The 17,695-nt window shown below is 39.2% G+C and overlaps 1 protein-coding gene across 1 annotated transcript in view; it reads left to right on the plus strand.

Moving 5' to 3' along the window:
- Positions 1-17,695, plus strand: part of AGBL4 (AGBL carboxypeptidase 4) — a 907,448-nt gene that overhangs the window by 750,405 nt on the left and 139,348 nt on the right. Inside the window, exon 11 of the mRNA XM_062004362.1 lies at positions 13,416-13,527. Coding sequence (XP_061860346.1) covers positions 13,416-13,527 — 112 coding nt within the window. The remainder of the gene's footprint in view (positions 1-13,415; positions 13,528-17,695) is intronic.

A 17,695-nucleotide genomic window follows, 5' to 3' on the forward strand; every position in this document is an offset into this window, starting at 1 on the left:
TTATTTATCTGCATCTTCGTTTTCAAGCACATGCATAATGAGGGTGACCTATTTCACTATTGTCAAAGTTTGTTTTACTAATTCTGCCCTGTGAGTTTCAGACAGGAATTTCAGACAGGCATTCCAGTCAAGCCAATGTAGAGGAATGGTTTGATCTTGAAGGTTATGGAAGCCAAACCACTCAGATTCCAGTCTTAGCTTGAAAAAAAAAAACAGGTATAAAGACTTAAATAGTTTTCTGTCTTGCCTGATGAATGTTGAATACTTCTTAGGGCAGAGTATAACTGATTCCTAAACATTGTGGGATGAGTTGGGGAAACAACTTTGCTTCATCACACAGAAGCAGTGGTTTTAGAGGCTTAGGAGTGTAGCCTGAACTGATGTTACTTCATTTTGTCAACAATGTTTCTAAACAGACTTATCCCAGGAGGCACTGTAGGTGCTAAAGCAGTGAGCAAGAATCTGCACAGTTAACCACTCCTTTCACAACTGTGGGAAACAGAAAGGTAGTGGGCAGATCATCTTCAAAGATGAACTTGCTTCCTTTGCCCATTTACAGCTCAAATGAATGTCTACAAGAATCTGCAGCAGGAGCAAACCATCTTCCTAATCACTTCACAATCACTACAATATCACTGCACGGTCTGTCAGCTAAAAGGTGTAGAAATGGGACCTCACTCTAGATGAGTGTTTTTAATTTTAGTCCCACATCAGCTTGAATATGGGCAGAGGATGAATTTAGGAAAAATACAGGAGGGGAAAATGTAAAATTCAAACAGACTTTGCAGGCTCATAGGGAGACTTAGCTCAATGTGAGTTCTTTAGCAATTGTTTCCCTGTCTTTCTCTTGAAAGTTATTAGACTGTTCTTATTTTTCAAAACTCTCTTCACCTGTCCGAAACTTTAGCTGGAATTTTAAAAGATTGTCTTTGTTAAGGAGAAAGTAACATTTGACAGACATGGCATATTTTTTACAATCTCGGGGTAGCAGTATATGAAGAGGCTTATTGTTACAGCCACAGTGAATGAATCAGGCAAGCTTTATCTTCCCTTCTAACTTTCCTAAGGCTTTAAAGAGGTTTTGAAATGTTCTCTTCATCCCAGTGTCTAGAGGACACTGTCAATATCCCCTCCCACCTCTATCCACCTTCTGAGAATGAATTGTTTAATGTTTGTTTATGCTAAGCCATGAAAGCTTGAAATTGAAATCTGTTTGCTCCTCCACATCCCACTCATATATGTTCTCATTCATTGTACATTTTTGCTATAGGATTTTATCTCAAAGATACTGAACTGTGTGATGCTGCAAATATGCATAAAGGAAAATAAGACACTCCATGAGCCTGTGAAGTCTGTTGTCCCACAGCTGGGTTCTCTGATGTCTACCAAGGAATTCAGGGGACTGGAGCATCTTGCACATGAGGAAAGGCTGCAGAAACTGGGGTTGTTTAGTCTGGAGAAGAGGAGAATGAAGGGAGATCTTATTAACATTTACAAATATCTAAATGGTAGGTGTCAGGAGGTTGGGACATCCCTCTTTTCTATAGTAGCTAGCAACAGGACAAGGGGTAATGGGATGAAGCTGGAACACAAGAAGTTCCACTTCAACATAAGAAAAAACTATTTCCCTGTGAGGCACAGGCTGCCCAGAGGGGTTGTGGAGTCTCCTTCCTTGGTGGTCTTCAAGACCCACCTAGACATGTTCCTATGTGACCTGATCTAGGTGACCCTGCTTCTGCAGAGGAGTTTGGACTAGATGATCTTTAAAGGTCCCTTCCAACCCCCACCGTTCTATGATTCTGTGAATGAGCATCAATGGAAGCTTTCCCCATATTTGAGATTTTCATAAAATTATAGGGAAAAGAGATGGATATAGACCTCTGGAAGTCTTTAATCCAAGTCCATCTCAAAGGAGGGCTAAATTCAGTGTTCCATTGGTTACTTAGATCTTTTTACAATCAAATTTTGAGAACCATCATGAGTAAGTTGTATGGTGGGGTGTGTGAGGGGGTTCCCATATGGATTCACTGAAGAGTGACTTTATTATATAATCTTTTCAGTGGAGATATTCATAGAGTCTCTGTCTTTGATTTCTACCTAGCTGCCTATATTAATAGAACTTACAGGAGCCAAGAATCATTACAGTTACTGTCAAATTTGATTGAAGTTCACAAGCTGATCCAAAAGTTACTGAAATTCTGCACAGGTACAAAAAACATGATTTAGCTAGTCTTGTTTCCTTTAACTAAAAGGAGACAAGTCAAACGGTAAGTCTTTCCCCTCTAGTGCCATAGGACAGGATTTAGGATGTTATGTGTTCTGCTCTCTAAATTCCTCCCTAGTCTCAGCTGGACATGTTAGATCTTAACCCTCTTAAAGAACAGCCTTGGTGGAAAAGAGTGCAGCATTCTCCTGGCTGGAATCTGAATCCTGGGACAGGAGGAAGTGATTTCTAGTGCAAGGCGTATCTACTGCAATCTCTTTCAAGCAAAAAGCCAAAAACTCACCAACAATTCTTCTTGAACTTCCAGTTTTTTGTATGTCTGTATCTTGCTGATTGTCTGTGGGGATTGCTCCTCATAGCAATACCATGTCACTGTACTTCACCTCTCATCCATTTAGAGATGCACAGGGAGTAAAAATTGTATGCAGTGGGATACAGTTAGAGAAGGACAGACAGGCAAACCCACGTTTTGTGCATGATCACTATGTTGATTTAAGCCCTTTTTTCTTAAATAGACTGAAAAGTAGCCCTTCTGTTGCTCTAGTGCAGATGTATAAGGAAATGGAACTCTGGCAACAACTAGCATGGAAAAGCAAAAGCAACTGAGTACTGCAGCATGCACAAACACATGAGTACTTATACTTTTTAACTGTGAGAAGATCTTGCAGTGAATTTCCTTCCACTTCTGTGGCATCTTTCATTTCACATGTAATGTGCTTAAGAGAACTGGTGTGAAAATTCACCATCTCAACAGAGGATGACATAGGCTGACTCTTGCACTTGTGCTGACAGTGTCAGGAATAAGAATTTCTCAGAGGTAAATATAATTTTCCCTATAAAACTTAGCTAAAGTGATATTTGACTTGTGCTCTACCTGTTGTTATTTTTGAGCAATAATGGACAAGGTTGCCAGTGAAACAATATATGATTGAACTCTCATTTCAATTTGCTTATGTGATTTTTAATGTATCTATGTATTATATTGCCTTAGTATTTACCAGTAATTTCTGGATGATTCATTAGAAGGAAGATTCACTAGAAGAATAACATAGGTCATAACACCAGAGAGATAGGGTCGGACTGAAGGATATACTCTTGTCTTTGACAATTAAGAGGCTCTTGGTTTCAGCAGTTAAGTTTGAAAGTGAAGTATCTAAGGATGAGGAGAGATGTATAAAGCCAAATCTAGTGGCATGTCATAATTTCACAATGGATGCTGTCTCAAAAGATTACATAAGAAAATAAGATCAATTTTGCATCACAGGTTTAGTTCAAGTAACTGGACTGACAGTAAAACTTTCCTTCATTAATATTGAGGTAACTGAGTTGCTTTTTTGACTAAATAAGCTAAATGTATGGAGCAGGATAAAGAGGATGCTAGGATTAGCTTCTGCCTGAACTCTTTTCTGATCTACCTGTATAACAGTTACCTGGAGACTGAGTTTGGCATGGTGTTTCATTCTCTTCCTTTCTTCAACTGTTAATGTCTTCAGTAATTGTTTCATTCTTCTATACATCACATAAAATAGTATTAATATTTTTTCTCTTAACTAGTTGCCAAAAATTGCTATTTTGCCATTTTTTTACCCTCAAGTGCCCAGTTTTGAGAGATAACAGTAACAACAAAAAAAAAGGAGAACAAAATAATCAGAATTCCAGAAAGGTTTAAATTTTACAGTTTTAACATTATCATCAGGATTCTCAAACTAATCTTGTATTGTGCCATTATTCATTGCAATGAGATGTTTCAGCTCTCTGGAATCAAAATGTGTAGTTTCAGCTTGGCTTGATATCAAATCATGTTCTGCTGATGCACTGCAGTGATTGATAGAAGTTACAGTTTGAATGCTTTACATTCCCATTCTTCTGCATCGGACAAGCATCTGTATCGGCTAACTGACCCATATCTCATGTGATGGCACCAAATCCCCTCATACATTGTTTTGAGTTACTATGAGGAGATGTCATACAGTATTACAAGAAATATATCTTTACTTGCCTTCTATGGTGTGTAGCGTGCTTAACCGACGGGACTGGTGAAAAACACAAAAGCCTATGTGTTTTGATGTAGAAACTGGTAATGGAATAGACCCACCACACTGTCAAATAGTTTGTCTTTCTTTGTGCTGTTTGGGAGGAGGCAACACCATGCAGTGAAGCTCAGATGGTAAGACTCTGCCCCTTAAATTAACAAGTGATTGGGAAAGATCTGAGGCTGATTTAACTCCCTTTGAAAGCATCTGGGCTTTCTGTTGATTGCAATCAGAGAGATCAGGGCTTTATAGCTTGCCTGCCATCTTCTGAAATGTTATGTGACAAACAAGACATTACTATTATTTCTGCTATGAAATGTTTGTTATTTTATGGTTTTACTGTTTATGGGAAGAACATCTGCATCATGCTCAGAGTGGTGGACTTTCCAAAGATGAAATGATCTGTGCTTTTCAGTGTGCTTTTTGTTTGCATTTTGGTGAGGTTTTTTAACTGACTTAGCCACATTGTCCCTTTGTTAATGCAGAGTAGTCAATTGTCAGGTACTAAACCAATCTAATAGAATAAGGTCAATCTCTCTTTAATAAGACAGAAATATATAACACACCTAGTGGGCCAAATGACCTTGAAAATTAAAGGGAGAATGGAGACACATCTAAGAGGAAAATATCTTAGTTACAGGAGGCTGTAGAAGAAACAAGAGGAAATATTCACTGATATAATAAAACAACCCTAAACAACCTCCCTTTTCCACCCAAACCATCAAAGAATTTATCTCATAAAACATACTGGAGTATCTTAATGCTCTTACAGGCATTTCAGATATGTGTGTGTTAAGTGTTAAGTCTTGTTGGACGTGAACATCACCAAAATTCAGAGTCAGCCAGAAAATCTTTCTGTGATTCCATAAATCACTTAATCTCCATTTGTAGAGCCTAATATATCCCCATCACTGTAGCATTAAAGTACTTCATAATCATTTGCTCTCAAAACACTATGAAGGGTCAATAATATAATTATTTTCACAAGAGAAGAACCAAGGCTTTGCAGTTTTTCCCTAGGTTGCATAAGAGGTCTTAACAGTCTCATGTTGACACCCTAAGTAAACCACTGAGTGGTTTTCTCCTCTCTTGTAATACTAAGAGACCTGGGATTTTGTTCAGGGCTTTCCTTACAATTGTACATTTTTCTCTTTGTGGTGGTAAAGGGACTTTGTATTGGAGTACCTGACTCTGTTTTTTGAATGAAAATTATACATGCTAGCTAATGAAACAGGGATAAGCTTCTTATAGTCAATGTCTATGACTTGAGTAATGCTGTGCAGAGATAAAAAAAGGAGCCTTCTCTCCCACCAATCCAAAATAGATTAATACTTAGGGATCTAAAAATTCGTTTGCAAGCTGAATGAGTTACAGACATGGCAAGACTAGGCAGGAATGCAATCAATATTCTGGCTGTGTATGGGAGTGAGAAATACCTAAGTGTTTTACAGCCTGATAGCAAACACAGTTATAAAAGGAAGCCAGCAATGGTGGTCTCTGTCACTGGTCAGTTAAGCCTTGCTAGCTGGTATTGAGCCAGCAGTTTACCAGTCTTGTGTGGCTTTTCTGTTTGCTCAGGTAGAGTACTAACCCTAACCACCACGTATTAAAACAGGTTCTCAGACACAACTGAAAATAGCAGTATTGGGATTCAAAACCAAGCAAAATGGCTGAATTCATGTATAACTGAAAAATACCTAAAACTCATTCATGATCCAATAGCATCTTACCATTGTATAGCAACCTCCAAATGTCCTAATTCCACAAACTTGGATCTTTCTAATGTTCTGTCCACTCAACCCACATTGCCATTTTGGGGTCAGATTTGGAGAAGCGTGTTGTACAATCAGCTTCAGCTCTAATCAGAGTTAGTTAGATGTGGAATATGTAACATGCTATATAAATCTAAGCTCTCAAACAAAAATCCCCTCCTTGCTCTCTCAGACACGGTGGCCCAAATTAGTGAGTGTCTCTTACGTAAGTCACTTTTTGTCCCAATTGCTCTTTTATGAATTGGGGACAATGTGGTCCCATCTTGTACCAGTGCTGTTGGGAAAATTAGTCCATCAGTGCTTATAAAGCTGCTGTCTCCTGCAGTGCTAAGCACTTTAGAAAAGCCATGAAGAACTGAATAGCTCTGTCCTCCAAGCAGGCTTTGAGTAGCGTGCAGTAAGCAGGAGCCTAGGGCTGCATATTGAACAATAAAGGAAGGCCAAAATATTGAATAATCTGCTCATTACTGAACAGTGTTGATCCTGTGCACAGAATAAAGCAAGAGCCCTGTGGAAAAACACCCTATGCTCTTGTAGTTAAAGACTGTGTCATGATAATGACGGAGAGAGGGTTGAATGAAGGTTGTATACATCTGTGCAGCAGCAGCACATCCAAACTTTTAAGAGCTCAGCTTTGTAGCACTAAAGATGGCTTCTTCAACTGCAACTTTCTGTAATAGGTTTGATAGTACCAATTGAACCATATTTTGTGGATGCTCACGTGCCAGTCTACAGGGAACACAACACTCCTTTCCTTTTGCCTAAAGGTGAATAGGTTAAGCAAGACTGCTTCATCTGCCAAGAAGTATGAGAAATGTATATTGTAATGTGGGATATTCACTACTAATTGTGAGATGTGTTGTATATGAGACCATTTGCACAGTCTGAGGAAGAGCAGAAGTAGGAACAAAGCTATTGTTCAAGATGAACCATGTTTCCAGAAATGCTTATGTGTAAATTAGCTGTTTTCTGTGAAACACTGTGATGAGTTTACCTTATCTCCATCCAACCTCCATCTCCAGGAATGTAGAATGACAAAGAAATACAAGTAATTTAAAGAAGGTCTGTCTATCTGAAAGGACGGGTCTGTGAGGAAACAGGATTAGGTCATTGTGTGGAAGTGTTCAGACAGGCTGGTCAGGAAGGCCTAGAGGAGCTTGACCTGTTGACAGCATTCACAGAGTTGGGAGTGGTTTACAGCTTGTGATCCATGAGTTGCAGGTGGCTTTTGGACTAAATCAGGAAAGAAAGTTCATAGAATACTGCATTATGGTCTATGTATGTGAAATTTCTGAAGGGACAATTTCTGCAGTGGAAATTTTTGGGGATCCAAAAAAACCTCACTGACTGCTGTCTTCCTCTCATTAAGTCAATGACATGTTTAGTTTCGAAAAGGCCAAGCAATGAATCAGGCTTTAAAATGGAAGAACTGTAGGTGTTCTCAATAACTTGGTTAAAGCATCTGGGTGCACGAGATTGATGTGGCAGTGTGACTCAGCATGCAGCTGGGAGTGAGAGTCCCCAGAGCACCTTCCAGAGGCAGGACAGATGATACCTGTTCCTGCCAAGCGTTTGTTCAGTGACTCCACATGTGGGACCAGATGTGTGCTCCCTGTGAGTGAGCTTTGTTAAACTGCACTTGTCTCCTAGGGGGTGAGCTGGAAACACTCTTCCTTGAAAAACTGAAAATTGGACTGGGCACTGTGCAGGAAAATATGCAGGAAGGGATGAGTGCTATGCTAACCACAGGGATGAGCTATGCTAGTGATAGGATCTTGCCATCTTATATCCCAGACACACTCACAGGGCTTTCTCCTAACTGCCAGATGGATTTTTATTTCCACCATTCTGCTTCGTGCTCAGGAATCCTTCTGGCACTAGTGAGGACCCAGGGTGTGTAGGGAGAGTTAAATACAGGAATTGAGATATATCCTGGAGATCAGAGAAGAGAGTCTGCCCATGTCAAGTGGGGATGCTTGTTCTCCTTGGTGCATGTGTCTGTAATGCCTATTACCATCTCTGAGAAATGCATGTATTCATCAGAAGGAGAAAATATCCCTTTGTGTTTATTCTTATTTAACATTGTTTACACAGAAAATGGAGAAACACATCTTTAACTGTCATGTACTATTTAAAATTATGTCAGTACACCATGCAGTGCTCATTCTGTAAACATCTACTCCACCATGTGGTCTTTGGGAGCTAATGCTATTCTGCTCTGTATGGCCACTCGTGTTCTGCCTGGAGCACACTGCAGTGGTTATGTTAAATAGCCTTTGTGAAGGTTTCCAGAGCTCTAAATTAAAAATGCAGGAAGCTAGGGATGGGGAGGGAGAGTTGGGAGGGGGGATTCTCTATAGCTGGAGTGTTAGGATGTCTTGCTACCTAATTGCCTTAGAACATGTGGGCTTGAATGAGCCCTTTTTAATGAATAATAGGCAAATGTATAAATCACAAACCCCAAGCACCCAAACGGTGAAATGCACACTAATGAAGACTCTGACTTCGACACCAGCTGTAGGGTTGATTTGTAATCTGTCATTAACATATCAGTTAAAATATTGTTTAATATATCTTTATTAAAAGAAGCAAATCTTCCACACGTTCCCCTTGTATTTGTTCTGTCACACTGCACACCTACTCTTCCTGCATGATATTGCAGGCTGCAGTCTCACAGCAGTTTCTTGCTATAACTCTTGCTTCGAAGTGCAACAATAGAGACCAATTACCCTCTATGTCCACTCTTATTGCAATAAGCCTGAGGAAAGGAAAAAAAAAGGGAGTGCACCCCCTTCCCCCACTACCTTTTCAATTTCAAATCCTAACCCTGTTGGTAGTGCCATTTGTGGATTTGAACTCCCTGGCTTTGTGTGCAGCATTATCTGGAGATTCACCTGGTACTGATCCAATGAACCAACGCAACCTTACAAAGCTGAAGGGAAGAGTGTGGAGTGCTCTTTGTAATAAATCATGTGCCATGAAAAAGGATTTCTATAACTCCTTTCCTCCATTATTCTCCATATCTCACCTTGTGGAAATGGGTCTGTTAGTGAGAGACTTAGACTTATATAGTAGGAAAAATGAACAGGGGAGTGAGAACTGACGTGAAAGGAAGGCAGAGTTCCTGGAGGTTTCTGTAACTTGGAGATTCCAGAGAAAAAGAGGCATAATCTGAAAGAATAGGAAGCATACCTAAAAATAAACCCAGTATAGGCATTGGTATTAAACCTTCCTCCGTTCTAGAAGGAGATAAGGATGTTTTTATTAATGCAGATGCATAAGAAATCCTTAAAACCAGCAATGAGTTAGACCCCCAGAGACAAGAAAGTTCTGTCCAGATAATTTCCCAGCAAGTTGAATGATGGTCTGAACATTTTTGGTTTTACTGAGTTGAGCTGGTAACCTCTTGAGATCTGGCTGCCTCCCAAGTAGGGAGGGATGAATACTGCAAAATGTTTCAGTTTCCATTTCAGTTTTGAAACTCATTTGCTTTGACTGAATTTGCACTGTGTTTATGTAAATTTATAAACACTGTAATAAATTTATCTACTTACAGAAAACAGAAATTTTAGAAAAAGGCTGGAGAACATTTGTGAAATGCAAATCCTTATTCAACGAGTACAATCACAGAACCTGATTTAAGTGTACTTTCAATCACAAAGCAAAAACATAGTATGTGGTCTGTATTTCTAGTGAACCCTCACAAGAGTAATCCAAATTCAAACAATTGTGAACAGTTTAAACACTTTAGATACATGTCATATTTTGTGGCAGCAGTGACACACACCCAGGTTTTCACATTATAAATGAAGACTGCAATCAGGTAATAGTAGCATTTTGCTACTTTGCTTGTTATTGAAAGCTTGCCTACTTCTTGGTTACACTTTTTTAAAACTCTAAGAGCCTGTGCCTGCACATCTTTCTTATCTGGCTCCATGTCTATTTTACCTGCCCCATTTATAAAACATTCATGGCCATGGCCACTGAACCTCATGGAATGGGATATTCTTCTGTGCCCTTACCATGGAGATGTTCACCTGATTCAGCCCTCACTAATTTTGAAGCTGCTTTTGACTTTCCTTGCACCTTTTGGAGTCTGTAATGGCTCCTCTTTTTCTCTCCTCCATAACCCCTTTCAAAGATTCATCCTTAAAGAGTTCTTTGACATAAATTAGAGGGGTTTTCTGCTTGTTAATTTTGTACTGAACACTTTTACTGAACACTTTATTTACTGCACAAAGTAAACCTAATCTCTACAGGACAGATTTGGAGCCCCTTTCTAAATATGGGGAACACTTACAGGCACACGAGTAACAATATTGTGACCAATGACAACACTTACAGTCTGACTAAGAGCTGGTCCCAAATATTAAAAGATCCTGTACTATACTGGAACACAGTTATTTCCCATTGAAGAGCTGCTGTTTCCAGAGTATAACCTATATTTCTACTTTGCCTACCCAGTGCTTGAAGCAGCAGATAAACAGTTAAGCAATGGAAACAATGTGTACTAGAAATGAGCTGGTTTAAGATCAGTAGGGGGAATTAAAAAGCAGTGCAAGATGCAATATTTAAGTTACTCTGTTCAACTTCTTGCATTGGAGGTATTAGCCGCAAGGGAGATCCCATCATCTAGGAGCAAGAGAATATAATGAATGCAGGATCTGTAATAGGCATGTGGGAGACTCTTACCGTATGTTTTGGTCATGTCCTGATATACGTGAGCTTTGGGAGACAGTTCTACATGTAATAGAGTCAATAATCAAATCTGAAGTACCAAGGAGCACAACTTGATGTTTCCTTAGAGAGACCACAAGTTTGCAAGAGATGAATAAAGAGAGAATGTGGTAGATACAAATTTGTCTGTAGGCAAAAAGGAGAGAAAAACAGGGGAAGAAAATTTTACAGTGTTCTCAGACTGGAGAGTAATAGTAATTCCTGCATCACAAATTTAATTAATTGTTGCTACATTGATAAAGATGTGATATACCACATCAAAGACTAGCTAAATGATATTTGGAAATTAACTTGAGTTCCTATTAAATAAAGCTCAGAGGAGCTTCCCAAATGAATAACTTGTTTGTCAAACATTGCTTCCTTCTGTTTAGAAAGTCTTCTTGAGAAAAGACAACTATTTTCAACTGTTCTTGTTGCTTGAAATGAAGTATGCGATTCAGCACTAGACAGATATTCATGGCAAATTCTAGTACTGCAAATTGTGATGGTTTAGTATCTTAGAGAAATTAGACATTGCTTATTATTTTTCCACCCAGCGATGGCATCTAAAGTTACCTAAAATGTCTTGAACCCTAAATTTCATTCTGACAATCTCTGAACTTAAAATTTGCTTTGATGCTCTGTAGCTTGGCCACTTCAGTGTGTTTTGGAGACTAATGTAATGGAATTAAAATACATTTGTTTTCTGTAGTGTTACTGGTTTTAAATATTCTTACAACAAAATCTAAATGAGACACATTAAGGGCATGAGATTTCAAGTTCAGATCTCTTAAGAAAGTTATCTTGTAGAGTAAGTATGATGCCTTCTTGAGAACGTCAAAATACAGTAAGACTCATAATGATCCACCAGAGTTTCTTTTTTTTTGCTAAATGAAAAACTCATTCCTGTGATTTTGCTCTCGTATCAGTTTTATCCCAGTGTAAACGCAGAGAGAGAAAACTTATATGATCTGTTTTGCTTAGTAGTAGATGGAGCCAACACTCAGAGTTGTCTGTGGACTTGTAGATGTTGTCTAGAGAAGAAATCTATCTGTTTTCTAGACAAGTGGACAAGTGACCATCAAGACAAGGAGGTGGCTTTATCCATCACAGTAAGCCACCTGATTCACTTGCACACCAAGTCAGCACTGATGGAGTTGCAAAGCTAGCAGTTGGGTGTTTGAACTCTCAGAGAGCCTGACAGTGTTTTTTTCTAAGGCTAAGGAATGTTGGCAGGTCCTGCATACTTAGCTTCCCATAAAGCTTTTACAAAAGAATGTCCTGTTAAATTTTCTGGTTCTTAGGAAAACATTCATCATTTTTGGAAATGAATTTCATGCTTTGTTTCCATGTCCTCACTTTTCTTAGCATTTTTTTTCTTAGTTTTTATTTGGGTTTGACATATGCAATCATTTGTTTCAGCTGTTGGAGAATAAGGTGTTGCCTTTTCTTTTTGCCAGTTAAACTTATGGTTTTTTGTCATCAGATTCTTAGAATTTTTGTTGCAGGTTAGTCCTACTGGGGTAAATCTCTATTGTTTGCACAGACGTGTTTCAAAGATTAAGCCTGAACAGACATCCTGATAATAAACCAGGGGTCAATGAAAGCTCTTCTTTTCTCAAGGAGCTTTAAGGCTTATCAGTGAGGTTGATTTTTTTTCATTTGTTTTTAATATAGAGGAAGTTGCATCTCTCCTTGGACATTTATTTTTTGTGTGGTCTTTCATAGAATTCCTGAGCAAGATCCACCTAAGATCCCTTGGTCCCAAGCTCAGCTCAAGACAATAGGAGGGAATTCTCTTCTTGCATGTATCAATGGCCATAGATTGTCAGTTCAGTAGGCAAAGGACACACTTTCCCTCTCCTGTTTCAGCCACTTCCACCTCTTTTAACTTCTGTGTTCACTCTAACAACTGCCCATGGAGTTTCAATAGGACCTCACAAAGAATGGGATATTACTCTTCAGAACTGTGAGCAGAAGAATCAAACTCTAGACAATGGACTGTAGGGGATATGAGTCAGGGCAGGAAGATGGCATACATGCTTCAAGGCCTACAAGATTTGATGGCTAATAAGCATTTTAACTTAGGACCTTGGTTGGATAACTTTTATATAAGTGATTGCAGAAGGGGAAGAGACACAGGACCCTGGATTAGTGGAACAATTAAATTCATGCTTTAAATCCCTTAAGTACATACTTAATGGCCACTGATTTCAATGCTTTTAACAGCTTTGCTGACTCAAGACCTGACTGAGGGTAAAATAAAGGCCTGGTGATACACCTTTTTGATCATCCTCATAGCTGCAGACTCCTAGTAAAAGCACTGAAAAGAAGAGAATCTTGAAGGCCAAGCAGGCTCTTCCAGTGGCAGCATCTCAAGCTGGCAAAAGGCAAAGTATGGAGTTGTTTGAGCATATGTATTGAGGAGAGGAGGAAGGCTGAATGACCAAAGATGTTTCAATTGATACTCTCCTGGTCACATTATTTCTAGAAGTGGCTGTTGCTGCAGGCTTTCTTCATCCTAATGGGAACATTTGCTTTACTTTTTCCATGAGAATAACTTGTTTAAATACCTCAGCTGTAGAATATAGACCTAATTCTGCTGCTGAAGCCAGAAGCAGCTGCAGCCCATATATGTCCTTTGTGTGTATTGTTTTTTTCTGTGTGCAGGTGCTCCCTGATGGGGTTTGATTTAAACCGGCACTGGGCAAATCCATCTCCCTGGGCTCATCCCACACTGCATGGAGTGAAACAGCTCATCATCGACATGTACAACAATCCGGTGAGTGAGAAAAGGTGATGCCAGAACAGCCACTTGCTAAGGTACCAACTCTCCTGCTGAGGGACTGTGCCAGATATCAGTAACTCTGATGTGGCTTAATCCAGCAGCAAACCAAAATAAGAGAGGTTAGCAAACACCACCCCCACTGCATGAGATCAGGGATTGTTTATGGGTTTTATCATCAGAGTGGAGACAGCAAGTAAAATGAAGTTCAGCTTAGATTAAATACGGAATAATTCTGAAAGCAGAGCCTAAATTCAATCAAGCTGCTCTCGTGATGTCCTGAGCTGGATTCAGAACAGCAGGCCCCACAAATTGAATTACTGAAAGGCATTGATGCTTAATCCGGAGCTCCATCAGGCTTTGCTATGTAGCATGCAGAGCAGGAGGGGGAGAATATTTGCAAATATTGTGTGCACACACTCATGCTCACTCAGAGAAGCAGAGGTGTTCTTGAAGGTGAAATCTTAGCTAATCAGAGGAGATGGATTGCAGAGAATATGGAGGAGTGAGAGGGAGGCAGACAGCTATTGAATGTTTGACATCAAAGTGCAGAGGGATTATTGAACGTGGCACCTAGGAAAAGCTGCTGAACAAAGATGGAGATGGGTTGGAAAAAAATCACTGCCAAAAAATAAGAGGATGTTTTATAGATGATTATTTTTTCTGTATAGAATTCCTGGTATTTGTAGTTTCTTTTTTGTTCCCATTATGGAGATGACATTTGGATCTTTAATTCCCTGAAGTTTTGCACCTTTTTTTTTGGTGTATGTCTTTCTGTTAGTGTGAAAAAGGACCTGGTTTGCCATATTAATAAAGAAAGAGGATTCTTACCCCTGACTACATCATGTATAGGATAAGAGCTCCTTTAATTTAACTCCTGGTATTCCCAATACATCTTAATTTGACTTTTTATCTTCCAGCTAGTAGTGATACCTGTACTGAAGGGAGGTGTTAGGTACAAGGAAGATAAGTTAATAGATAAGGTCCTTACAATTGAAGTGCAATCCAATAGCATGGCAAATACTTTCTTAGGCTGCTAATTGTTTGGCACAGAATTTGTCTTCGTATTCTGTTTGTGCAGCACCTAGCATTGTGCTTGGGACCAAGGCTCCTAAGCCCTGCTGTATTAGAGTGATAATGATGGAGGGCAAAGGAGCAAAATAATGTACAGAAAGGAGCTTTACAGCTAGCCTGGTCTTTCCTCTGTTTCTTACCTGAAATAGCAAGACAATTTTCCTTCTAGGTGATGGAAAAAGCATGAAGACTGCTTTGTTTGAGAAGAAAGGGGTATTTGCCAATAGAAAGGTCCTTAAAGATTACAAGAAGTTTGGTGTAGGGAAATGTTTCTAGCTAGGAAAGCAAAAAAATCCTGTCACTATTTAAAGTCACTGCCAGTAAAATAAAGCTATTCTTGGGTGGAAAAAAATATTCTTTTCAGCTTTGTCCTATTTCTTGGAAAAGCTTTGAAAACTCTAGTAGGTTCCAGCTGCCCTATGTGTGAAGAATGAATTTATTTGTTGTGATAGCTAAATGAAAAATCAAAAGAAATGTTTGGTCAGAGTTGGTCTGAAATGGAAATCCTTTTTTTCCTCCATCTCTCTGTCTCCTATTCCTCCCTAGTGATCAGCTTGAGATGAACCAGTTCCAGTTCATTTCTTTCTGAGGGAAAGAGAAAGGAGTCTTTCAGGCACAAGTGTAACATTTCATTTTCAGGGTTATTTAATTTTTTTAAAAAACACTAGTTAGGAATCTTTTCTTGGATTAAGCTACCAGCAAAGTTCAGGTGACTTTTCAGAGTTTCATTTCTTAGTGAATTAGCTACTCATCAAAAAATCTTCTTGTCTGGTTTTATCGTCCCCTAGTCGATACTGGCCTTTCTGACAGTTTTAGAGACCCTCAGCAAGCCAATGTAGTATATGGGATTACTGTGTTTTTCAGGCAATCTTAGTCCCTCTGATACCAGTAATATTTGTATGAATAGACCATATCCAAAGTGCTGGGATAAAAGCAGAAAACATACCAGCTGCCTCAGAGAGCAGGTACCTATGCCCTTCTGCTTTAGCAATGACTTTGTAATAAATACTTGAGATTAAAAAAAACCCCAAATGCCCCTCTCCTCCTGACAGAGTGGTAGATTAAAAACCCGTTTTGAGTCATCTCAGACTACTAAAGACTTTAACTACTCTCCAGGTGTAGAATGTAACTTTTAGATGAGTAATACATGGTAGATGGTTGACTGCACGCATAGGTGAAGCTGTTGTAGGAGGGCTGTTGTCAAGCTGCGACAGATCAGGGATTATGCATTTGAACACCTCTGTCCTGCCACCCTCTTCTCACCTGAAGTCTTCCCACACTGGGGAAAATGAAAATAAATGTAAAGTTCCCTGCAAAAAAATGCAATAAAAAAGTAACCTTCATCTCTCCCATTCTAGACAAGATCTGCCATGAGTTGCTGCACACAAGAGATTGGATTGTTTAAAGCACAGGAAATTCAGCTTCATGTTACCATTGCAGAATGACTCAGTGCAGGCCTTTTAGATGTATTCATTCCCTTAAATCATTTAAGGAAAATTAGCTGCCATAAGAGCATAAAACCACATTTTAAATATTGCTGTATAGGAGGATTTTTCTTCTTCTGCTGCAGTGTGGAAGATAAGCTGTTTCCTTTTAAAAAAGTTCACTCTGGAGCTAGGAGGATGACTGACATAAAAATAAGTGAAGTGGGTATGATATGCACACACAATGCTGTAACTACAGTGATTCAAGCACTGAGTGGTCCAAGGCTAAGTGTTTACTGTGGTTACTGTATAAAAATAAACAAAGCACCTGTGGTTCTCTGCTCTTCAGTATTTTCCAAAATGTGCTTATTTTATTTTTATAGCATTTGAAATGCTGTAATGACCACAGCATCTTTAGGAGAGAGAGGATGGGTCAAGAAATCAGAGGATAACAGGTATCTTTTCATCTCCACGTCACTGATTTTGAAACAATTAGTCCTGCTGGTGAGTTCCTGTCATTGTGTTGGCCTGTGTGAAGTGCGGGGATAGTCTCAGCTGTTTCTGGTAGTGTCAGTCTTGCAGATGAGACTGAAGTGACAGACTTGCTCTTCTAGATCACATGCTGTTAGCTGGAGATATTTCTGTTCTTAAGTAGCTATCCCTGACCATATGCTAGATGTGGCTGCCTTTCCAACTCTCCACAAGATGACAGGTGTAGATGGTTCCCCTCTCTGTACTGGGGCAGATTAGTGGAATTATCTCAGAACATGACTACTCTTTAAATCAACTCAACTGACTTTTGTCAGAAGTATGACAATGGATGTTCCCATAAGCTGTTCCAACAGCTGAACTATGAGGCCAGAAAATTCTACTTGAGCATGATAACACACTTCATACAGAGAGCTGTTTGGAGAACAAATGTTTATAGCCTAGGTAACAAATCTAGTAAAGCATACATACACAGCTAGATTTAAAACACTGGACCAACCTGATTGAATTTAGCAGTTTTCCTATGTGCTTATGGTTAAGCAAGTGCTTAAGTATTTGAAGGATTGGATGCTCAGCAATGGCAAGCTTAGGATATGGATAGTCTCCAGAGATCATACAGTATCCCTGAACAGCATAACAGTTTGATTGTTGGACAGGTATGGTGTGGCCATCCAACACTTTTCCAGACAAGCAAATGTGGTCTTTAAACAGATTTAATGAGTGAACTTTGGTAGCATGTTCAGTGTCAGCTCAGTCCCCTTGAGTATGTTCATTGTCATATGGTCTTTAATCATTGGGGCTCACATTATTCTCTCAGCTAGGCCCCTGCCTCACTGAGTTCTCTAAATGGAAAACTTTCACATAATAAGCAGCTATTCAATGTTTTGTTTTAGCTTCAGTGTTCATTGTGCAACCCTGTCCTGTATTTACTGTGTGCTATTCAGATCCTGCTCTGAGGATAGAATTGTTAATCTGCTCTTGGGCTTTTTTGTTTTACTCATTGCTACACCCTGGAAGCATTTCAGAAGCATTAATTAATGATTTTTTAGGGGACCCCTGTGAGAGACAAATATGTTATCCTTTTACAGATAGAAAAAAAAGGCAGAGACAGTTATGATCAGAAGTACCTACTCATTTGAGACAGGTGATATAAGAGACCTGGGATCAGATTTGTTTCA

The sequence above is a fragment of the Colius striatus genome, chromosome 10 (assembly GCF_028858725.1).
Source record: "Colius striatus isolate bColStr4 chromosome 10, bColStr4.1.hap1, whole genome shotgun sequence".
NCBI classification, from domain to species: Eukaryota; Metazoa; Chordata; class Aves; order Coliiformes; family Coliidae; genus Colius; species Colius striatus.